Source organism: Pagrus pagrus (assembly GCF_965226575.1).
Source record: "Pagrus pagrus genome assembly, chromosome: 6".
In the NCBI taxonomy this organism is placed as follows: Eukaryota; Metazoa; Chordata; class Actinopteri; order Spariformes; family Sparidae; genus Pagrus; species Pagrus pagrus.
In genome coordinates, this window is record NC_140190.1 from 28,821,424 (window position 1) to 28,844,359 (window position 22,936).

General features: G+C 39.8%; 3 protein-coding genes across 5 annotated transcripts; 2 read left to right on the forward strand and 1 right to left on the reverse strand.

Annotated features, from left to right (window-relative positions):
* Positions 1 to 1,970: 1,970 nt before the first annotated feature.
* On the forward strand, positions 1,971 to 5,799 carry glrx2 (glutaredoxin 2). 3 transcript variants are annotated; one of them, XM_084354684.1, is made up of 4 exons: positions 1,971 to 2,064; positions 3,294 to 3,357; positions 3,926 to 4,102; positions 4,902 to 5,799. In XM_084354684.1, the coding sequence occupies exons 1-4, from the start codon at positions 1,976 to 1,978 to the stop codon at positions 5,064 to 5,066; spliced, it is 495 nt and encodes a 164-aa protein (XP_084210810.1). In that variant the 5' UTR covers positions 1,971 to 1,975; the 3' UTR covers positions 5,067 to 5,799. The 3 variants fall into 3 exon arrangements, with proteins under 3 accessions (XP_084210810.1, XP_084210808.1, XP_084210809.1); XM_084354682.1 differs by lacking the exon at positions 1,971 to 2,064 and adding an exon at positions 2,076 to 2,276; XM_084354683.1 differs by lacking the exon at positions 1,971 to 2,064 and adding an exon at positions 2,936 to 3,172.
* A 258-nt stretch (positions 5,800 to 6,057) lies between these two features.
* On the forward strand, positions 6,058 to 13,854 carry uchl5 (ubiquitin carboxyl-terminal hydrolase L5). The gene is made up of 11 exons (XM_084354044.1): positions 6,058 to 6,256; positions 6,708 to 6,771; positions 6,854 to 6,959; positions 7,697 to 7,822; positions 9,650 to 9,711; positions 10,115 to 10,245; positions 10,470 to 10,533; positions 10,805 to 10,907; positions 12,531 to 12,644; positions 12,945 to 13,043; positions 13,505 to 13,854. Exons 1-11 carry the CDS (start codon positions 6,181 to 6,183, stop codon positions 13,547 to 13,549), a joined length of 990 nt encoding a protein of 329 aa, XP_084210170.1. The 5' UTR covers positions 6,058 to 6,180; the 3' UTR covers positions 13,550 to 13,854.
* Positions 13,855 to 19,614: 5,760 nt separating this feature from the next.
* On the reverse strand, positions 19,615 to 21,893 carry rgs2 (regulator of G protein signaling 2). Its single transcript, XM_084354329.1, has 5 exons — positions 21,787 to 21,893; positions 21,582 to 21,671; positions 21,060 to 21,121; positions 20,686 to 20,852; positions 19,615 to 20,529 (listed from the first exon to the last, which is right to left on the reverse strand). The coding sequence occupies exons 1-5, from the start codon at positions 21,879 to 21,881 to the stop codon at positions 20,335 to 20,337; spliced, it is 609 nt and encodes a 202-aa protein (XP_084210455.1). The 5' UTR covers positions 21,882 to 21,893; the 3' UTR covers positions 19,615 to 20,334.
* Positions 21,894 to 22,936: the final 1,043 nt, after the last annotated feature.

The following is a 22,936-nucleotide window of genomic DNA, read 5'->3' on the forward strand; positions in this document are numbered from 1 at the left end:
GCAGAGGGAGGGGAAATGAAAACCTTTGAGGATAACAGAGGAAATAATCTGCATTTGTAGCAGCTTTGATGCCTGTGCTGTACAGACAGATTGTGGTGACAGAGGAAAATTATTTATGTTTTCTTTAACCTCAGCACACTCTATAATATTAACACTGGACAGGGCCACATCATCACCTGCATTATTACTTATTACTCAATCATGTCAGACATGCCATGACTACTTATACACTCATTGTACCAAAAATGAATGAGATTTTTTTTTTTATAACTCATCAATGACGTTATAGACACAAATGCTCCTTAGAACCGTAGTGTTTGTTCCCTCCTGTTTATTGTCAGTAAACATTCAGTAGGGTAAGCCCACTGGTCCAGATATGTCTATTTTACATTTGTTTCAAATGTAACACTATTTTCATACCAAAGGATAATATCAACTCAACAATTTGAGTGAAATGTTGAATGTCAATGCACATGTCAGAATATCTTAGTATTTGGAATGTCCCACTTTTTGCTTTCATGACAGCATGCACTCAAGCTCGCATTGACTACAAAACCTGATGACTCATGTTACCCCAGCATGATTTGACAGTTTTCCACAAAGCTTCTTGTTATGTCACAGTATGATTGGTTTTCTCAGTCTTCACTTTGGTCATCAAGTAGTTCTTGCAGATCATCCATATTTTACTGTTTGAAACAATGTGGTAACATACTCTCTCCCTTTCGTCTCCTTACATACGCCCTTCTCTTACTGCCATAAATCTCAAACTTGGAACCATCAGTAAACAGGACTTTTCCACAGTGAACTTCTCAGCCTACCTCGAGTGTTTGGCCTTGTTTCCCTCCTGAGAAGTGGTGTACAAACTGTTACTTGTCCTCTGGGACCTCTACAAGAAAGCCTTCTTTTGACAGGACCTTTGCTGATTGGAGTCTTGTGTTGTTTATTTAGTAAATTCTGCGACTGTGATTAAGTTGCTTCTCAATCTCTGTGGGAACTTTAACTGTTTGGTGCAGGGGTGACGAGGGTAGCAGAGTGATGTTGACAAAATGCCTATGGGATTTTTCAATTGGATTTTGGATTATTGTAGAAAATAAACTGTGGCAAACAACACAAACACAAGTTCATACTTACATACACAACTCAAAATTAGTTAGGGATATTGTGTGTATATGCATGTGCATGGATATGCAATAAAAGTGTTTTTGGGCACCAAAAATATTCACAAAACACAAAATTCAGATATGTCACAGAATAAACAATCAAGTGAAACTCTACAATATCCCTAACTCATTTTGAGTAGTGTGTTTTGCTCAGCAAGATAATCCTCACAGATGAACACCACTTTAAAAATGTTTTTAAGCATAAATGTAATCGCCAGAGGTAAAAAGCTAAAGTTAGGCTATAGACTTCAACGTCACACAACTAAGCGTCTTACTACACCATACTATGTACACTTTACTATTGATCAAACTACAAGTTGTAAAGTTAGAGTTAGAGATGAGGGAAGTGCAAAAATGCTAACTTATTTCTGGGTCTTAAGGTTTTGCTTTGGATATGACTGATCCAGTATGTGTAAGGTGTTTTAGAGTACCATGCACTTCCCCCTAGAAACCTTGAGTCCAGCCATGATTTAACGCTCATAAAGCCTCTCTTTGCTCAGAATAAAAACAAAAGGTTTATGTGAAAATATAAGACATTTCCAACATGGTCTCAGACTTTTAGTCCCCACTGTACATACAGTCTAAAAAATAACCATGATATGAGGGGAATTAGTCAATTAACATCAAGTATGGCAGAATTGAATATAATTAAAGGCATTCAGACACTATGCAGAGTTTAGAAGTTGATACAATTTAAGGCACATGTGGATCTGATGAATTAAACTATATAATCACAGCCTCATTTCATCAGAAGGTCTACCTATGGTGACATGTTGAATAATTGGAATATATTATGCAGTCACACGTGTAATCACATGCTTAGGCCACGCCTCCACATTTGGATTGTTGACGTTACGTTCAAACTGCGGCTTGCGTCAGAAACTGCTTCCGGTGGTCACGTAAGGTAGGCTTTGAGCAAACATAAACAGTGCATACACGGGGCTAAAGCACACGTACAGTCACAGCCAGAGGTGGTGTGTAGCTCCACGTCTGTTTGTACACTAACCGCATGTTTCATCCCGGCCAACACCTCGATTACTTTTTTGCCGTTTATTTTTTCAGCATGTTTGCTCGAGCAGGATGTCTTCCCAGGGTGGCATGGACCGGCTGTCGAAGGTCATTCCCGCGAGCTTGTCTTAAAAAAAAAACCCAGCTAGCTAGTTAGCTCGATAAATGAACTGGGGGAAATACTTACACCCCAAAAGACTTATGTTATCGTTAGGAAACAGTGCAACATCGCTGGACGTCGTTGTTGGTTCACAGAGGCTTAAGACGCTAGGTTATCTTCGCTGCCGCGTGCACAACGTACCTTTACCATGCCGAACAAGAATGTTTCATAAGAACTTCACACGGTTCACAGTTTAATCTAAGTAAAATGCCATATTAATCGACAAACACGCATTGTGTGTAACCTTCACGACTCAACAAGTTCCTGTGGCAAATTCGGCATGCGTGTTTTCTACCAACAATCCACTATTTCATACAAAATAACGTCCTTGGCGTGCCTCTTGTTGACAACGTTAGCTAACCTTGCCCCTGCCGTTTCCCACTAACTGGGTGGCGTTGGGCTTTAGTGAAGCTATTAGAAATATTCTGATTTAACCAAATTAAGTACAGGACAGTGTATCAGGTGTATACCGAATTTGCAATAAGGGGGGTCACGTTTCATTAAACATTTAAAGCCACGTCTACCAAGGGTTATTCTTTTTTCACATCACTGTGCCTTTAAATTACCAGATTTCAAATGGAGATCGGCATGTCGTTTTACCCACATGAAATCCGAGCTAATTAGTAGTGCCAGTGAAGAGTGTGTATTCCTAATCCTGGATTACCTCGCTCACAAACCTAAATGCAGTTGTAGACTGAAGTGAAACGACGGTGAAAGCAGCATTTAGGACAATAAGAGTGGACATGGGTGTTTTCAGGCCAGCAGTTCTCCTCCAGTTATATGCTATTTTGATGCTGATTACTATCATTCAGTTCGTCTCTTGTGATTTCTTCACGTTTTTAAGGTTATTGTAAGAACTTGAGCATTCTGTCTTGTGTTAATCCTTGTAGCATGTCAGTTAGGTTGTACTATACACCGAGTACCTTACTCTGCTGTGCTTCCATATTGTGCTTTGTCTCTTTCAGAATGGGGAATTTTACATCTTCCACTGCTGGGGGGTCCGGCACCGCCTGCGTACAGTATGTTCAGGTAAGGAGACCTTGTGGTACAGTAGTGTGCTGTGGATCGCTGATCATTTCGGCATTCATTTTTCTGCTAGTTGTCATTTATTTCTACATGCGCATCTCCAAATGTTCATTTCTTGGTGTTTCCTACAGTCAGCCACCATTTCTTTGGACTGTGTTCAGTTTGTCCCATGTGCTGTTTGGATGTTTCTTTGTACATTTTGAAGCAAAAGATCAGTGGACCCAAAAGTATAACCTGTAACTCCATATGTAAACAAACTTTATCCAAAAAGTTATCACAGACTAGACCCTGAATTGTCTAGTCTAGTCCAGTAGTCTACATCCCCTTTATGATGAGATGAGTTACATTTGAACTACAACTTCTAAAAAATGTGTGATTTAGAAAGTTGTTTAATTGCAGAGGATGAATGTATCCACTTCTGTTTATGCATCTTTTGCCACTGTTTACTCAGTGACTAAACATTAGCAATAGAAATAGTTGCCCAGCAAACTCACTCAAGATCTGTTATGTGTAGTCTCTTTCTGTGTTTGAGTGATATTAAATAAAATCCTATTTTTCTCTGACCTTTCAGGAAATGGTGGCACAGAACTGTGTTGTGATATTTTCCAAGACCACCTGTCCTTACTGCAAAATGGCCAAGAATGTGTTCAATGAAATTGGTGCGACCTACAAAGTGATTGAACTGGATGAGCACAATGACGGGAGGAGACTGCAAGAAGCCTTAACTCAGATGACTGGTGCCAGAACGGTAAGAGCCTCATGTTGTTTGGGATGGTCGGTCACAGGTTGTTATTTCAGCATCTATTTATAAAAGAATCAAAACATGGATATCTGATAGTTTGTTTGTTCTGGCAGCTCTGCATTTAAGTTACATTTAGGTTGACTTAACTAATATTTTTTTAGGGCTGCAGCCAAGAATTAGGGCATAATCTTGATCAAAAAAGCTGAATCTGAGTCAAGAGAAAGACCAGGGGAAGCTGCATCTCTTCTGACTATAGTCTTTAATGGTAGCAAACATGGAAATAACAATTTGATAGCAATGGTAATTTGAATATTTTGTATTACATTCATTTTCCAGTATGAAATAGTTCTGAGCTCAGTTCAACTCTGGTCTCAGATTAACTTGTAGTTAAAGATTAATGTAACATTTCTGCCTTTAAAATGACAAAAAACGACTGACCCAAAATAAATTTGTGGTCTGTATTTTAAAACAAGTTATTTTAAAATGACAGGTGATGTAAGTAAATGAGAGTTTGTTTTTTTCCCTCTCTCTCTGATAGGCTGATTCTATTACTATTATTTACCTAAATTTGTATCTAACGTGTTGAAGTAACAGCTTTAGAGCACTCATTCTTATTTTTTGTTGATCCAAATACTGAAGTTAGTGGTTTAAAACTATGAATTGAAATTATGAGATCAAACTTAATAACATCAAATGATTGATACGATATGAAGGAAAGCTTAGCTGGGGAAACTTGGCTCTTGTTTCTTGCTTTACAGCTTCTCATCACACTTTGATAATGTTATGATATGATTTGTGTGTTCAGGTGCCGAGAGTCTTCGTTAATGGAAACTGCATCGGGGGTGGCTCTGATACCAAACAGCTCCATCAGCAGGGAAAGTTGTTGCCTCTGATCGAGCAGTGTGCTCCTTGCTGCGCCGCCACCGGCTCCGAAGGCTCAGGCAGCGGACAGTTTGAGACTGCTAAATGACTAACCGTTCTTCTAGTCTTTTTCAATCCTGTTTTTATCCAATGTTTGCTTGATCTCATGTTGCAAGTTGCACATTGCTTGTACCCGGCTATGTTATTTATATATCAAACTGTATTGGATACTTGATTTTAGGCTATATACATTTTCATCCAGGGATGTACAGTATTGTTACTATTAAAGCTGCCATCTTTTAAACAAAACCTGTGAATAGTGGGACTACTTCTCATACGTCTCTTTTGCATGGTTGTTTTACTGAACAGTATCATAAAAAAGCATTACCTCTGTAAGCATCAAGCATCAGGTTGTGAAGTATAGACTTTGATTCAATATCAATTTTCCTTTAATGGAGTTTATTTAAGGGTGTTCTCTATAACTTTTTAATGTTTTTTTTGTATAATTTGTTCATTTTATTTTGGTAAGAAATTGAAAATTACGTCTTTTTTTAATAAGAAATATTATTTACTAGCTAGCTTTTTTGAAGGAATAGTTATTTTGTAATTATTTTTTTTTTTTACTTGCATGTCATATTTTCTACTTCAATGTAACTGTGTAGGTGAATTAGTTTTATGTTAGGTAGGTGGTGGATATCCTAATGAATCTTGTTCTCAGTCACTGGTATGCATATGTAGATTATTCTGTGAATGTATAAAGTCATACCTGGTCCTAAACGTTTTTTTGATGCCTTGAATGTTTATGATTATTAATAAAAAATATGAATGGAAGTTTAAAATGAGCCGACCACGTCTGTGCGTTTTTACTGAAGGGTGCTTCATTTTCTCCCTTCTCCTCGTAGGGGGGCGGATATTGGTCCATGCTCATAGGAGAGCTCTTCTTTAGGTACAGGTTACTAATCCTCATGTTTTCATTTGTGAATGTAGATACTTCTAATGATTATCGGAATGTAATGTTTGGACATGGATATTATTCAAATATCTGCCGCCTTCTTACCGTGTACGCTGTGACATAAAACGTGCGCACTCACATTGCACCGCATCACAGTGAGGTCACTGCAGTGCTCCAGTGAAATTAGCTTGACTAGCGGGTGTTCTGATACGCTAGGATATTAGCATCTCGTATATGTGCACATTAGGTTAAAGAAGGAACATTGTAAAGAATGGCTGGAAGCGCAGGAGAATGGTGTTTGATGGAAAGCGACCCTGGCGTGTTCACAGAACTGATTAAAGGTTTTGGTGAGTGACCGGTTGCTTACTGCTAGCTGCCTATTCAGTGTAACGTGGCTACCTAGCTAGCTGCTCTAAAGCTAACGGCAACTACAGCATTAATATTAACCGTATGCTAAAAGAAAAAGAGATGCTCTGCGTATGAAAATATTTTAGAGGCTATGTTCTCTCAACAGTAACACAAACGCTGCATTATTTATAAAGGTGAATATATTAATTGGGCTGCAGTAGCTAACTTAATTAGGCAAAGCTAACTGGCTAGCATTACTCAGCGTTCAAAACAACGGCGCGTGAAAACAAACCCTCACTCATGAATGACATTTGTTGTGTTGTGCTCTGCTGTCAATCCCACAGCGGGGAAAACTGCTCACTCACTTCGTGTCTGTTAACTGTTAGGTTGCTTAAACAGTTAGTACTATAAGCCTACACGAATACTTGATGCTTTTCTCGTCCTTGTCAGGTTGCAAAGGCGCCCAGGTTGAAGAGATCTGGAGTATGGAGCCAGAGAACTTTGACAACTTAAAGTATGTTCATACTTGCAGCTTTATTATATTACATGTTCTCTTGTTAAGACAGGCTTTTATTAATGCATCCATTCCGTTGCAGACCAGTCCATGGGTTGATTTTCCTCTTCAAGTGGCAGCCAGGTGAGGAGCCAGCAGGATCAATCGTTCAGGATTCAAGGCTTGACCACATCTTCTTTGCAAAACAGGTACAGGTTTAGTTTTGTCATGTAAAACAACTTACACACAGAGCCTCGCTATAATAGCATGACATGAATGTTTTACAGCTTCAGTACAAATAACTATAAATGTAGGTCGATAGCAGTAAAGATGGCAGCCTCCATCCACTTCTGTCTATTTTAAACTCCTCATTTCATGCACACGTGTGTCCTTTCTGATGTTTTTGACTCTTATCTTCATGGAAATCTCCAAAAGCAATATAACAATTGAGCATAAAACCTCTTCCCCATATATTGGCACCAAAGGGTGCATCACAAGGTAACCACACTGACCAGAACATTAGAGAAACCCATTTGTAATTGCAAGTCATTATCCTCTATAGTGCAGAGTCGTTCAGCCAAATTGGATATTGGATTAGATAATGAATTTGCTGTGCTTCTTAATTGACTTGGCCTCTGACATTAAGCACACAGCCCACAACAAAGAGTGAGGATGCTTCCTGTTACTCTGGCTTATTCTTTCTTACACATCATACGGAGATCTTTTGCTATATTTTAAGTGTTGGCATGCTGTTCTCTGATTTAAAACTTTATTTAACTTCACATAAATTGTCCAGAGTAATAATCATTCCTAAAATTGTTGCACCTTTAAGATCTCAGCATTCAATTTCCAATGTGCTCACTTGTAAATACGCATGCATCAATAGTATGGTTTGTTTATTTGTCCAACTAATTGTTGTGTTTTTGTTTTTTCTGTGTGTTTTCAGGTCATTAACAACGCCTGTGCCACCCAGGCAATCGTCAGCGTGCTGCTGAACTGCTCCCATTCTGACATGTTGCTCGGAGACACACTGACAGAGTTCAGAGAGTTTTCACAGAGTTTTGACGCTGCTGTAAGTTTACAGTATTTTTTTCTTAAATGTATAGTTTGCATTGTGTGTATTACTGCAGGAGTTGACTTGTCTATCCATTTCATAACATGGTTTTCTGTTAGTGTACGCGTTATATGAAAACTTTGGCCTTTGAAGTATTAACATCCATCCTGAGAGATCTTATCACAAGTGGACAGCTCCAAGTGTGAAGTGTGAATGCACCAAAGATGTATTGAGGAGATTGGACCACTCAGACCACACTCAGGCCGTGTGTGGCCGTGTTCTTTTAGCAGTGTTTCTGAATGTGTGTCCTGGGCCACACTGATGTGTACTCAACTGATCTCCTCTGCAACAACAGTCATGGTAGTTTACACAATGTCTTAACTGTAATGCAAATTATATGTTAGGGCTCTCTTGACCAGTCAGTGTGAACCGCAGATGTGTGTGAATGCACTGTCTGTTTCAACAAATCTAACCATTGAATTAATAACTGCAATATCACCAGACTCCCTTTAAAAAATCCCACAATTTTTAGAGTTGTTCAGTGAGGAGACATTTAAAAACTTTCCTAAAAGGGTAGGACAAATTCCAAGTCATTTGTTCCTTCCTGTAAATTCAGCATTAAAAATGTCGTATGAAGTTTTTCTTGTTTTTGATAAAAAGCGTCAATTTGTCATGGCTTCGCCGTCCCAGCCTGTCTGCTACTCTGTGTCAAAAGTGTGCCTTACCTGTCAAGCAGCGGTTTAAACTTAAAACTTACTTTTCAGCTGATTTCACCATTCTAAATAAATTCGTACATTTGTGGAACAAGACAATATTTTACTAACTGTAAATCTTACTAATACAGTAAACAGTAACCAATATAGGCTACCTCTTGTCACCCGTGGAGAAAGTCTCCACACTCCCTTTAAAAGAATCACTATTTCGTAAGTTGTTGAGTGAGGAGTGTTTATATAAATGTTGTGAAATGCTGGTTATGACACATTCTCAGCCTTCTTGTAAATTTGTTATATATGGAGTTTTTTCTGTCTTTGTGTTAGAACACCGTGTCCCTTTTGTCCCAGTGATGTGCGTGTTTATGTGCATATATAGTAGAGCGGGGGAAGTGACAAGTGATTATAATTGGTCTCACAAGATGCATATGAAGACACATTCACATGCCATGTGTGAACTAACAGACTTAGAGCTGTCCACTTGTGATTGGATCACCCAAGACAGAGGATGTTAATAGCAGGTGTGAACGGGCTACATGAACCTGCCCCGTGAACGATCTCAGCGTTTGTCTTGTTGCTCAAATAATAAGTTATATATTCTTATTATTACCATTTCAAATAATGTTAGAACTGCTTTCCCTCTGGAGAAGTAATTAACTCCACAACCTTTCATCTTTAACACTGATCCTCTTACCTTCAAAACTGTGATGACTCAGTTGTCTGTGCCACGGAAAGTCTGATGAACAAGGCGGAACTGATTTATGATGCTCAGCTCCTCCTTTGGTTTAAAAAAAACTGGAAGTAGAGTGAACTCTTCTACTGAACAAAGCTACTTTGTGTTATTTTTGTTTATTTATTTAGGTCATTTTAGACATGGCTACGACTGACTACAGCACAGCTGGAATCACTGCATTGACTTATTTTTAGAGACATGATGATGAGGAACAAGTTATTCAGTTTTTTTAATTTGTAATATTTAATATTACTGAAGTTGAAACCCTTATTAGATCCATGACTTGTTACTTGAAAGAGGAATGTATAATGTGTCCCATACAGCCGTTCATAACACTGCTGCATGTTTAAGGAAAGGGTTATACAGCCAGCGTTCTAATCCTGCATCTCCCGCTCTCCCTAGATGAAAGGTTTGGCTCTGAGCAACTCTGAAGTGATCCGACAAGTTCACAACAGCTTTGCCAGGTAAGCTCCGTCTCATATCATATCCAGCTGGAGAAGCTTTGTTTGATTGGCTTCATGTTATTTTTAGCTCCTCATTCTAAGTCAGTGTTTTGGTCCATTTGTTGCTAAAGCACCAGTCTGTTTTTGTGAAAACAGGCAAGTCTGAGGTGGAACATTTGTTGGATAAATCAAAAGTGCTGATTCTCTCATTTAATAGATGGCAAATAATCGTTTTAACGTTCTGCGCATCACATTGAGTTATTGGTTTAGATTTGTGGTATGATTTATTATCTCTGTGTGCATCTCTGCTTTCCTGCTCCTGGATTTTTGCTGGACAGAACACTGGCATCATTTGTTGGTGTGATGCATGATAATTAGGTGATTCTGATTTTTATGATTGTGCATTTTTGTTTTGTATTTGCAGGCAGCAAATGTTTGAGTTTGATGCAAAGTCGTCAGCAAAGGACGAGGACGCCTTTCACTTTGTGAGCTATGTTCCCGTAAACGGCCGACTATACGAGTTGGATGGGCTTCGAGAGGGGCCGATTGACCTGGGTAAGCAGAAAAATGGAACTTGTTGTTTTTCTTTTATAGCTTTATGTTTAAAGTCCCTCAGTGTTAGGTCCTGCTGTCCAGTTTTTTTTTGTCCTGTTGGCCGTGTCCCATTTCCACTAAAACTGTCTGTTTTATGATGACTTACAGTTTTGTGCTTTTATTTACTCTATGTACAGACGCCTGCAGGATTATTTATTCCTGTTTTGGGATTATTTTCTCACCAGGTGCATGCAACCAGGATGATTGGATCAGTGCAGTTCGCCCAGTGATCGAGAAAAGAATACAAAAGTAAATATCTTTCTATACTTATTTAAAATGATTTTTAGGTTAACTGAATACTTTCCATTAGACTCCTCTAAAGAGAATGAAAGTAAAGAATCTATGCATTCACAATAGTTTAGGAGACGACTTGTTTCATTCATCTCATTTGACTCATTTGCATTTTCCATGGTTCCACTGTATTCTGTCTGACTTTCTCTCCCAAGCACTGTACCACTTTGGTTTTTCTTGACAGTGTATCATTCTGTACTTAGTGAAATTGTATTGTTTCCCTCTTCAGGTACAGTGAAGGAGAGATCCGATTCAACTTAATGGCCATTGTGTCAGACAGAAAGATGATATACGAGAGAAAAATTGCAGAGCTCCAGACCCAGCTCACCGAGGTGAGTGGGAGCAAAAGAGCCGCATCCAGCAAAGACATGACAGAGAATAATGTATTTTTTCACTCTGTCGCTGTGAGGCTAAAAATGTGAAATGCATCAGTGGTCAGCTTTCAGAAGTGAGATCATAACTCGAGTGTGGTCGAGTAAAAACAAAACAGTGTGTGCTTTGTTTTGGACTCCATCCACTTATCTGTTAGTCATGTTTGTCACGTATTCATCCACCAAACATGATGTGTCAGAGGCAGCTCCTCCGGTTTTGATGAAACTTAAGTGAAATGATGCAACTTGCAGCAGAGTTGCAACATTTAGAAAATAACAGTGATGCACCCCTACTGTGGATCATGGAGATCTTCAAATATTATGAGAAGTAGTGGCATTTATTCAGGACATCGAAATCAGGGAAAGTTGATGAATATTTGTACATTTCCCAATTTTTTGAGGATTATATCAAAATGTACATCTTGTTGCATTTAATGGTAGTTTTCATGACTGTTGAAAGAGGTCAAAGAGTTGCGTCATCACAAGCTAGTTAATAGGTGATGTCGGAAGCGTGCTCTGTTGCACCTTTCACCAGCCACACCTAACAGTTATGTCATACTGATCACACCCTGAGCTCACATCTGCATTCTGCTGCGAGGTTAAACATTCAGCCACTGGAGGTCAGCAAATACTAGCTTTAACTGTGTTTAATGACAGCGCTTCTGAATGAATACTGCAAGTCCAAGTTTGACATCAGATCAACAGTGAAAACATACATGCCAACATATGGAAGGGGTGGAGTATTTCTGCTTATGACATTATATATTAACATTCAATTAATTCAGTTATTACTAATGAAACTCATACATATAGACTTGAGTTTCCCACCCAACACGCATCAGTCCTGTTGGCTTTAAAATGTGTTTCACTGCTGGAAAATTTGCCCTTGCATAAAAGTGGTCTGTCTGTCTATGCAGTAGAAAGGACGCAAATGTATGTTAAATTGGTGCCACTGCTGTTTTACTGACAGCTCTGAACACAGATATTTCTGACCTCCTGCTAGAAAAAGTACAAAGGAGCACCACTCAAAGTCATAATTCCTACTCGTAAACTCAGAGCTAATGCATGGACCCCGACTTCATGAGGGAGCAGTTATCTGACGTACAAATATATACAAGTGCTTTTTCCCTCCTGTATTTAGTTTATATATGGACGAAGGCTGCACTGCTGAGGGTTCATTTGTGTGTGCACTCGCCGAAGAGACGTCATGTTGTTATGGTCAGCCAGGTTCTTTTGTTAACTCAACTGAAGTTGACAGGATTGTGGTTCATATTTGATCAGTACTCATTGTTTACCGTTTGATAAGAGTTTTTTCAACCTCTGTTTTCACAATACATGAGCAATAGGGCGGCCACTTCCGTCTGACGAACTTTATCTACTGCAGCGAAACGGTTACTAAAAATATGTTTGTGAAAAGATTTTAGGCGAGAAAAAGAAAATGGAGTATCAGAATCTTGTTTTATAGTTTATCTGGACTGCCTCATTTTTACAGTTTGATCGGAGTTTGATGAGATGCCTTGAGAGAGAGGCGTTGTGGTTATATCCTGGTTATATAGAATCCTGTTTTTCTTCTTCTGTTCCCAGGATGAACCAATGGACACAGACCAGAGTAGCACGTTTCTTAGCTCCATCCAGTCAGAGATTGCCAAGTACCAGCTCCTTATTGAAGAGGAAAATCAGAAACTTAAAAGATATAAGGTGAGTTTCTGCTCAACCCCACTTTCCCTTCAATTACATGCTGTTTTTCATGTGACATTCACTGTGATAGAAATACAGGGAAATAGCCCATAAAGCTATAATGGAAATGTTTTTTTTCCCCTTTGAGAAATACCTTTTGAATAACCTTGAGTGCATTATAAATGTAGAGGCTGTGTTTCCTGCAGTGTTCTCAGCCACCTCTGAATGTACTTTAATCACAGAGGTCCTGTTCATTTCCTTCAAACACATCAGCAATGCCTAGTTTTCCCTCACTTGTTGGATTTATGTGTCTCGGCACAGATTGAAAACATTCGACGAAAGCACAACTACCTACCTTTCATCATGGAGCTACTGAAGACACTGGCAGAGTACCAGCAGTTAATACCATTGGTGGAGAAGGTATGTTTTTTTCTTTCCACAACATTTACTTTCAGTTCATGCGTGACATGCTTGATGTTTGAAAATGTCATTACTTTTAATGAGATATCTTGGTTGCCACTAACAAGTAGTTCATAGAAACTTTAAAGGACAAATAATGAAAGACTTTAATCAATGAGGAAGGTCTCAGGAAGGAAAAATAATCAACTAACATCATGAAAATGCCAAGCCATTATTTAAGAAAACCTGTGCTTCAGTGTTTATTCTGTCTACTAGAGGACAAGCATGCCTTGTTAATGAATAAGATTTTTTTTTTTTTGATAAGATTTTTCTATAAGGTATGTTTGAATCAGTTACAGTAATTAAAATGAAATGTCTGGTTTTCAGATTTGGTGATTGGAGTCATAAAAACGTGTTTCTTTCCCATTTCCTGTGCAAATTCTGGCCTCTAATGAAGATGTCTTTGGGTTTTTTCTCACCAGGCGAAGGAGAAACAGAGTGCCAAAAAAGCCCAGGAGGCCAAGTGAACAACCGAACACACACAAACACATACACACACACATCCAGAGCCCTACAGTCACTCTTTCATCACTGAGCCACATACAGATACTGTACATCATCTGTCATATTCATATTAATGACCATGGATGGTCTGCAGCACTTCCTCACTGTGGCATCCATTAAGAACTGCACTGCAGGTGTAGCAGAGAGACTGTCCGGCAAAATCCTCTCTCCGTGTGTGTCCATCAGCTCTAATGCATGATAGAAGGAAAAATGTGCTCAAATTATGTTCTGTCTTATTTTCATAATAAAATGTTTAGATGTTTGTGAATTGGTTCATAAAAGTTTGTTTTACTGATTATTTTATTGTTTTCCACACATCAGTCTGTTTCAGACTGGTCTGCATATATGTTTTACCTTCATGCTTGGAACTGAGATAGACAAACTCAGGTGTCAGACTTTGAGGTAGATCTTTGCTTCCACCTACTGGTGAAGCAGAGGAAAAACAGGGTTTGTATTTACAGCACATAGCCACCTGCTAAGCCTTTTTTGTTTGTATAGTTAAACTTAAGGTGAATATCAAACCTTTTAGAAAGTTATTCAAAGGGAATTACAGTATTTTTATACCTGACTCTCACTGACTTACAGGTTCATAGTTTTGTAATCAGTGTAGTTGATTACTTCAGCTGGTAGCTGTGACGCAGGCTGCTTATGCATCAAATGTTGTGGCACTGCAGCTGTTTCCCCCGCTACATCTTTAAAGTCTGCCCTCCATCTCACTCCTGTCCCTATATTTTTGCATCTGCTTTGATAGGTGATAGTAAGAACCATGGAAAGATGTGATTTTTATTTGTGTTGAGTTTGAATGAAGTGTGTTTTACAATGATGAAATTACATTTTCTGTAAATGGAGTCTGGTGGATTTGGCGAGAGCTGAAACAAAAGCTTAAATAAAAAGCTCAGTCTCTGCTGGGATCCTTTCTGTAATATTGCCAGAGATTTAAAATCTGAGTCTGAGACAGTCACTTTTAGGGCCCGATCAAACAGAATGCAGTATTTACAGCGAGTGTCATTTGCTTCGAGTTGAGGCAGTGAGCGTTTTGGGCAGTGCATATGCGCCTTGGGTGCTTCGTATTTTAAGATGCCTCGGGCGCCTTGTGTTTTTGCAGGAGTGCTCTGAACACATTGAGTTGAAAAAAACTTAAACTAGTAGCAGAAGAAGCGCCTGATGTCATTGTCAAACTTTCCCTGACTCATCTTAAAATAAGTATAATATTAAGCCTTGAACTGACTTATCATCCAGGTGAAGCTCCTTGTGATTTCTTCTCAGATCACTGTGTCCCTGTGTCCAGTGTTCTCTCTGGGAACAGCCTCTCATCCTCAGTTGGAGCTAGATCTATTTTATACAGATGTTGTTTATTCACAAGGTTGCCAACTAGGAAGTTAACCATTTCAAGCTAGCAAAAATAATAAGGTACAGGTCTGTGAGTTTACTTCACAGCAAAATCGAGGTTAAACTAAAGACAAGTGTTTGCTTAGCAACAATAAAAACAAAACAAACAGGCAGCTCACTGCACCTTGCATTATGCAACCTGGAAAATGTGCCCTGTCTGACTGAGCTCTTAGTGGACCTTGATTGTCAGCGTTGTCCTGAGGGAAGGAAGCTTTTCGTCATTTACACATACGGCCCGGGTTTAAAAATACTGGAATTCCTCTTTTAACAATCTTGCATTCGAATCTGTGTCTAACTGTTTGTCCTGATGAAAGCACACTGACGAGCTACAAATTCCTTATAAGTGCATCATTAAGAAATGGCTGGTGAAGTTTCGGGACTTGTGTGTTTTTGGATAACTTCCCGTAGCAGTATGTCGATGTTTTGAACATGGAGTCTGTGTCGTCCTGTAAATCAACTTCTGGTTCGTACAATACAAAACAACCACATGCACTCGACGTACGGGTCGAGCTTGAGCACAGCGTGCTCCTGAAGTCCCATGTAGTCTGACGCATCTGCAGTCTGTCGACCAAAGTAGAACGTGGTCCGTTTCTATTTTTGGCTCCAGTGTTTACATACACACCTTAAGTACTCATTGGATCTGATCCCAGTAGTCTGTTGCCAAGATCCTCCACAACAACAAATGAAAACTCTCAGGTTTTACTACCAGCTCAGAGAGAGAACAGTGTGTCTGAGTTCAGCCACGCGGATGAGCAAACAAAAGGTATGTAAAGGTATTCACAGCGTTACAGCTCTGCAGGGTGTTCATGAATACCTTCACTATCTCACATGCTTCATCGCCGTCTAACAGCAATTATCAGTCTTTTCAATGCTGTTTTATCCTTTGTTGTTGATGAACGTCACACAACACAGATTGTATGGTGTGGTTGGTGCACAGTGATGTGGATGCTGCAAAAAGAATTATGTTTTATAAATAGCCAGAGTGCTGCGTAATGGAATGTGTGCTGCGTAGAGCTACTGTGAAGGTCAAGGAAAGTTTATTTGTACAGCTCATTATAACGCACAATGTCTGAAAGTGCTTTTGAGGCCCATAAAAGCAGTGGTTCAACCCCATCAAGCCCCCATTTTTTGTTAAAGATAGAGATGATTTAAACAATGATTAAATATAATTAGCATTCACAGAAAGTTGCTTTTCCTGCAACTGCCAAGTTACAGTAGGTGTGAAAAAGTAATTTACAGAAATGCAAAGAAAATGAAAACGGTTCATACAAAATCAGTCCACGAGTTTATAGTCCAAACGAGACCTGCAGCCATGCTAGTTGCCATGTTAGGCCTTACCATGTTAGGGAACATTTGAGCTAAATGCAAACGTCAACATGCTAACATGCTCGCAATCGCACAACTTACACACTTTTTTAGCAGGTATGATTACCACAATCACCATCTTAGTTGGTGATTAGCACTAAATACAAAGTACATCCGAGGCCGAAGGGAATCTTAGTTTTGCAGGAACTTGGCCACAAACCAATTTGTTTGACAAACGGATGTAATAAAGGCCCTATATGAAAAGTAATGGTGGTGCAAGTAACTCTGGAGTACAATGGCTGATTGCTGAGTCTCATTTCCAGGTCGTCAAAGAATGACAATGCTCAATCCCATTTCCAATTTTTCCCCCTACTCCTCGTTTTCCAGCTCCCCCTTGTCCCTCAAAACCGAGGCAGTGGGTGAAATCTTCCCCTATGAAATGGGACACCCCTTCAAGACCCTCATATGTCATCAGAAAGTTGTCATAAACATCGGATTGAAGTGTGCCTCTGAAAACCCTCCATTTAGAGGGCCCTAACACTTTACCCTACTCTTCCACCCCAGCAAGAATTGAGACACCCTACCCTACTAGATGTGAACGCGCAAAACCAAAGTGTCGGTATTTGGCGACCCGGGTACGAGACAAAACAAACGACTATCTTTCTCCAGAATCGCCTACTGCATCTTAAAGGGGTCACCAAAGTTATCACAGTTCACCACATTCATGGATGCTTGGAGCTGACTCAATGTCATTCCAACCAATAACACATTTCACTTAAACACACAAATGTCAAGCTTCTGGTGTAGCTTTGAACCACTAAGTCCTCCAGGGAACAAGACTCATGATGTCTGTTAAAAAAAATGTTCATGGCAGACCATCGAATAGTTTTATCCAAAGACCTCCAACGAGGCGGACCGACGAGCATTGTGGGAGCCACGCTGCTAGCATGGCCTAAAATACATAATAATCCATGATTAAGTTACTTTTGCATACTTTCCCAGCTAGTCTGGGTTTCAAAACATTAATGTTCAGATCACAAGAAGTACCCCTCTGACCTGTAGGCAGCAGAGCATACGGTTCTGGAGAGCTGCTGGTGTAACAGATGATCTCATTACACCTCGACAGCAGGCCACAGGTCTGAGGAGAGAGCAGGAGCTGTCAGCCTGTCAGGAGCAACGTCCGGGTGTCTGGCCACTGTCAGCCACTACTATGAGTTCACGGCTGGAGACAGCCTCGGTATCAGCGAGCAGACACACAGCAGGCGGAGGAGGACTCTCTGCTGTCAGTCAGTGTGTTCTCTCCCCGTCTGTACCTACAACTCTTAACATTGTTGCAGTACGGGAACTCGGCTGCGATGACGCGTCCCCCATCAGCTGCACTCAGAGGAATGCAGTGTTCCAGAAAGATGAGGAATGTTGTTTTTGTTGTACAGCTGAACACCGAGCACACTGTCTCTGAAGAGATGTTAGTGTGTACAGTCTGTGGATGTGTCTGACCTTTCTGTTAAACCAAACACCCAGAATGCATCACCTTTACATTTAGCCATTTCAAGTGTTGATATTCAAGATAGATAGTAATTTATGGTCAGTGGAAAATATTACTTCACTTTGCTTTGGCAGTACACAAGCTATTTTAGGACTGTCTGAGCAACCTATTAGCCCATGTTGGCCCTGTCTTTGACAAGGAATGAGGCATTGTAGTGAGATTTAAAGTAGCTATAATCAATATTTTGATATCTGCAATGGATCAAATAAAACCTGATTCAACGCTTGATAACCATACGCTATCTTCCAGTCGACTACCCAATTACTTTTCGCGGCAAAAAATGGCTGTTTCCACAACATAACAAAACTTCCCAGGTGGTTGACATGAATGGTAAGTGTCGACACTTTCTGTTGAAAATATATCATTTCTGTTAAGCGACAATCCTCAAAAATGTCTTTTAAGTTACTGTTTTTGTTTGAAAGCCTCGAACTACTGTTCTGATTCGCTTTTATTGCTCTTAATTTCCAGCTGCAGCAGGTGGCAGCTTTAAGCAGAAACACTTTGATAAACCCTCTGTGCTACCTGTTCAGCTCCAGATGATATGCAGACAAAATTAGCGACTAGCTGGGGAACATAGTGTGTTTAACAGCTAAAGAGACATACTTCTCTCAGAAGAGAGATTAAGGGTATGGTTTAGGATGATCCATTGGTAGAAATTGAATATTAATATGCATTAATATGTTTTTATTAGTGTACAATCAGTGTGAAACTAACTAACTATTTTGTTTTATATATCTACAGAGGTAACTGGCTCTAGAGAGGTACTTTCATATTTATTTTGCTCTTTTAGAAGCCACCGTAGGGGAAGGTGAGGCGAGGGGTATTCTGTTGGTTGCAGCTTCACTGCCACTAAATAATTCTACACACTGAACCTTTAAAAGGAAAGTGAATATTAGCCGTACAGTCTGCAGGTGGTCAGAAATGCAACACTAAATGAATGATAATGCTGCTCTGTATGTGTTGGATGTGCATTTAAAGGTGTCATTTGTAGAAATAGGCCAGAATTTGAAGGGTGCTCCAAAACAAAAGGGGGCGGTAAAGCTGCTAACTGCTGCTCATACATACACTGGAGTTGCTCCACTGTGCTATAGCAATCTTTGGCTGTAGCGACTACCTGCCGTTAGCGAGTAGCTCAGGTAGTCGCTATTGGCTGAGGGAGCTGGAATATTTTCACGTCGTCCTCAGCGAAATGAGGATTTATTTAAACCAAACCAAACTGGTGATTGTGGACAGACGATCCAAGACTGTTCTGGTGAGTTTTGTTTTGTTTCAGACATTAATTCAGACGTTTGTATTTTTCTGTTTAGTAAGGACAACAGGTGTAAAAATGTTTCCTCTCTTGACAATTTGTGCGTTTATTGTGGCGAGCTCGCTGCTTTCCCCTCTCAGATTAAACCACAGGGTTTTGCAACAGTATGGGCTAGCTGGTTAGCATGCTAGCTTCAGGAGACATCTTTGCAACAAAGTACAAGGCAAACGTTGACATAACGTCAACACTGTTGTTTTTCCACATTCTGTTGATAATGTTCATTTTTTTATGATTTAAACTGAAAATCTGTAAGTGTTAATGGGTGCTAATATGTTTGTGACCAAAGAGTCAATGGCCAGTTCAGTATGCACTTCAGCAGGAATGTAGACTTCATTAGGTGTAAACTAGACTATGAGATCTTTGAGCTTAAATGGTTTCATACACTGTTCTCAAATGTCAATAGTTAACTTCCTTCCCTGAAGAAGATGATACTTCTGCAGTGAATTCAGAACGAAGCACATCAGAGACATTTCTGTATCGGAGAAAACATTTTATTTCTCGAGCAGTCCGGCTGCCACAAACTTAAATTCACATCCAACAAGTCACAATGTACACAATACATAAGATTCTCACAGTAATTTCAGACCAAACACAGTCTTCAATGGAAAAAGTGAATATTGTTATATAAATTAAAATTGCACTTTTGTGTAAAATCCAGCACAGCAACATATCAGTGACAATCAGGGTCACACAGGAGGTCCTGTGTATATGACAGCTGTACAAAGTCTTCAAGTGAATATCAGCACACAGACACATTCTAACATCACAGTCGGTGAGAGACAGACTTCAGTGTTTTGACAGAGATCAACAGTGGTTTCAGCTTTGACACTACAACAGCTTTTCTGAGAACTGCTTCATTGCTCAAAATACCAAATTCTAATAGCGTGTAGTAAAGAAAGTGCAGGTAATGACCCGGCGAAGAAAATGTAACCTTAATCCCATCTGGTAGAAACGCCCTGTGTGCTGCCTGCAGCAGCATACAGCACCCGGCCTTATCATCCCAACTTTATTGTCGAAAGCTCTCAGCGGGATGGAATAGTAATGGCTTCTGTTTTGCATTTTCCACACTAATGTTTATGCTCAGGATTTGCATTCGGGTCTATTATCCCGAAGCGGTGCCTGGAATGAACATCATCAGCCGTCTATTTACACAGTCGCAGCAGTAAACAAATGACTTCAGGACCGAGTGTCTAGTTTGACTAGGGCTTAATGAGCTTGCCCTCTCTCCTGGCTCCGGCACACAGTTCTTTGTAGAGGTCGGAGTGGATAAACCTGGGGTAGGAGTTGTTCTCCATCAGGCTGTAGACTTTCCTCTGAGCTGCCAGGAAGCTGGTCACAGTGGGTTCGTGGAGGCTCTGGATGATAGCGTTTTTGGTGTGAAAGTCCAGGTTTATCTGTGACCAAAGAAGTAGCAAATATGAGCGTAAGAATCCAATATTTAATGGAGAATATCTTGTACAATTATAGAAGTTGAAGGTACATACATTCTGATTAGCAAATGAAGTAAATAACTCATTTATTTGGTTTTATAATGACATATATGCTGTTACCTCTTTTGGAGCTTCATTTTGAATGAACTCCTCGTAAATTCTGTTGGCCTTGGAGGGCAGCTCTCTGGACGACGTGTGGTTCCTGAAATCCTCACAGGCCGTCCAAAACTCGATGTTCTCCTCGCAGAACTCAGACTTGAGGAAGATGCAAAAAGCAGCTTTTCCATCTGTGGAGGGGGGCGGGCAGAGAAGTGTTAAAGATGAGGGACGCATCGCTGTCTGCCCATTTAGGCTAAGTAAACTCAATGCAAAGCCATTATAGCCTGTGTTTTATTGAGGCCAATAAAGTGCTTTCATTAAGCGCACAGTTACCGCGTGACCTTTGAGGCTCTTTTATGTAATCGTGCACCAATAGTCCGGTGAATGGTACTTACATTTATGACTGAGTAGTGTGTCAAGTGACTGCGCCCATTGGTTCACCTCATCAGCAGTCGGCCTGAGGGTAGAGAAGAAGAACCATGAGAAAATAATTGTGGATAAGGAAGTAAAGTAGCATAATCCATATATATATATATATATATATTTGAAATGTATGTCATTTTCAAAATTGTGTTTTTTTAAAACAGTATCACATTGCAAAAAGTCTTCCTGTATTACATTAAAATAATAAATTTGAGGCATATAATCATTTTAATGTAATCTGATTTGGTTTATTTAGTCATGAAACAATATAAACATAACTTACATACAAAAATATACACAATAAAAAAGGTGCAGATTCAATCAAGTGTGGATAAAAAGATGAATAAAACAAAATCAGTCAAATTAGATTATATATCATTTAATTATATATTTAAAACTGAGCTGTAACTACCACAGAGCACAAACAAGCTGCCATGCATACAGATTAGATGTTATGTAACATGAACTTAACCCTCACGTTAAAAAGGTCTTACCTGTAAGATCTGTTTCTCATCAGCTGTAATATCGACAGGGAAGAGTTTGTCTTCAACAGAAATCCTATTCTGTTCCTCCAGTTTTTCCTCCTGGGTAAAAAATAAATAAATCAGTTCAGTGTTTTATGGCAGAGTAATTCTGCTATTATCTTTTACAAGGTCATCATAACCAGAAACATTGTTTTTAAACTTGACTATGACTTACTTTATTCCCTTCTTCTCTGTGAACAGGTCAGTGGGTTGCATACAGTCAGTGAACGCCATGCTTTGGGATGATAGACTAGTAGAGTTCTCTCTCATGGTTCAATCTCCTCTCCTTCTCCCTCTTGACTTGTCAGGCAACTTTATAGTTTCCAGCCGAGGAGCGAAAGGCGAGAGGCGGGCCTGGAATGACAGGTCTTTAATGCGATTGGCTCTCGCTATGTAAACAGCCATTCGCCCTGGTATGACTCTCAGGGCCCGAGGCAATCATAGGCTGTCACTGCATAAACATTCCCTCCCTGAGTTTCCTGCATGGCTCCATTTTTAAGCGTCAGGTCAAGATATGACGTACATGGCACACTCGGTGCCCTTATTCTTAAAATAAGGCTCTTTCAGTGTGTGATGGAACTTTTCTCTTCTTTCTTTAGTGTTTTCTTTCTTCTTGTACATTTTGAGAGCATTATGCAATATTGCAGCTGCTCTGTGATTTGGAGCATCTGAGGCATTGTTACCTTTGGTATCCCTTAATATTACCATTTGAAAACATGGTATATTATCGCCAAAAGAGTCCACAAAACATTGCTGGAGCTTCACAGCAAGACAGTGCAGCCTTCTCCTAAACAACTGATGGAGATGAGGACTTGTTTTAAAACTTAAAAAAAACAAACGTGAAATTGCTCCGAGCAGCTAGTCTGTCTCCAGAAGCCCTGAGACCCCAAACTGATTTGAAAAGACATTATTTGGACCCGCTTTACAGCCAAAAGCTTCACTTTAGCTGCTAAGCTAAAAGCGTTAGCACACATTCTGTTTGAGGTGGGTGCACGAGCTTGACCGCTCACCTGACCTTCCATCTGCATGGGGCTGAGTAATGACTGAATTTTCGGCCCTAGGTGAACTGTTCCTTTAAATGAAAGAAGTAGGAAAAACACAAGCAGCCACTGCCCACATGACATTTAGCCACAAAAGTGTATTTCCTGTTGCCAGGGGCCAATGCCTCTTCTGTGTGACAATCCCTGTTGGACAACTGATTCATTGTGACTTTGCGACACTACCCGAACTGGACATATTTACTCAATTACTCAAACGAGGTGTGGCTCAGTGAAGTATGCTTCTGTCATGATGGCATGTTGAGATATGACAGCTTGGTACAAAGA

Bases quoted from the DNA above. Each gene is read 5' to 3' on its own strand.
- glrx2 (XM_084354682.1), top strand. From the start codon at position 2,170: ATGTTTCATCCCGGCCAACACCTCGATTACTTTTTTGCCGTTTATTTT. The intron at 2,277-3,293 runs GTCATTCCCGCG...TGTCTCTTTCAG, and splicing joins GCATGGACCGGCTGTCGAAG to AATGGGGAATTTTACATCTT. The intron at 3,358-3,925 runs GTAAGGAGACCT...CTGACCTTTCAG, and splicing joins CCTGCGTACAGTATGTTCAG to GAAATGGTGGCACAGAACTG.
- uchl5 (XM_084354044.1), top strand. From the start codon at position 6,181: ATGGCTGGAAGCGCAGGAGAATGGTGTTTGATGGAAAGCGACCCTGGC. The intron at 6,772-6,853 runs GTATGTTCATAC...ATTCCGTTGCAG, and splicing joins GAGAACTTTGACAACTTAAA to ACCAGTCCATGGGTTGATTT. The intron at 7,823-9,649 runs GTAAGTTTACAG...CGCTCTCCCTAG, and splicing joins CACAGAGTTTTGACGCTGCT to ATGAAAGGTTTGGCTCTGAG.
- rgs2 (XM_084354329.1), bottom strand. From the start codon at position 21,881: ATGAGAGAGAACTCTACTAGTCTATCATCCCAAAGCATGGCGTTCACT. The intron at 21,672-21,786 runs GTAAGTCATAGT...TTTTTTACCCAG, and splicing joins ACAGAGAAGAAGGGAATAAA to GAGGAAAAACTGGAGGAACA. The intron at 21,122-21,581 runs GTAAGACCTTTT...CTCTACCCTCAG, and splicing joins ATGAGAAACAGATCTTACAG to GCCGACTGCTGATGAGGTGA.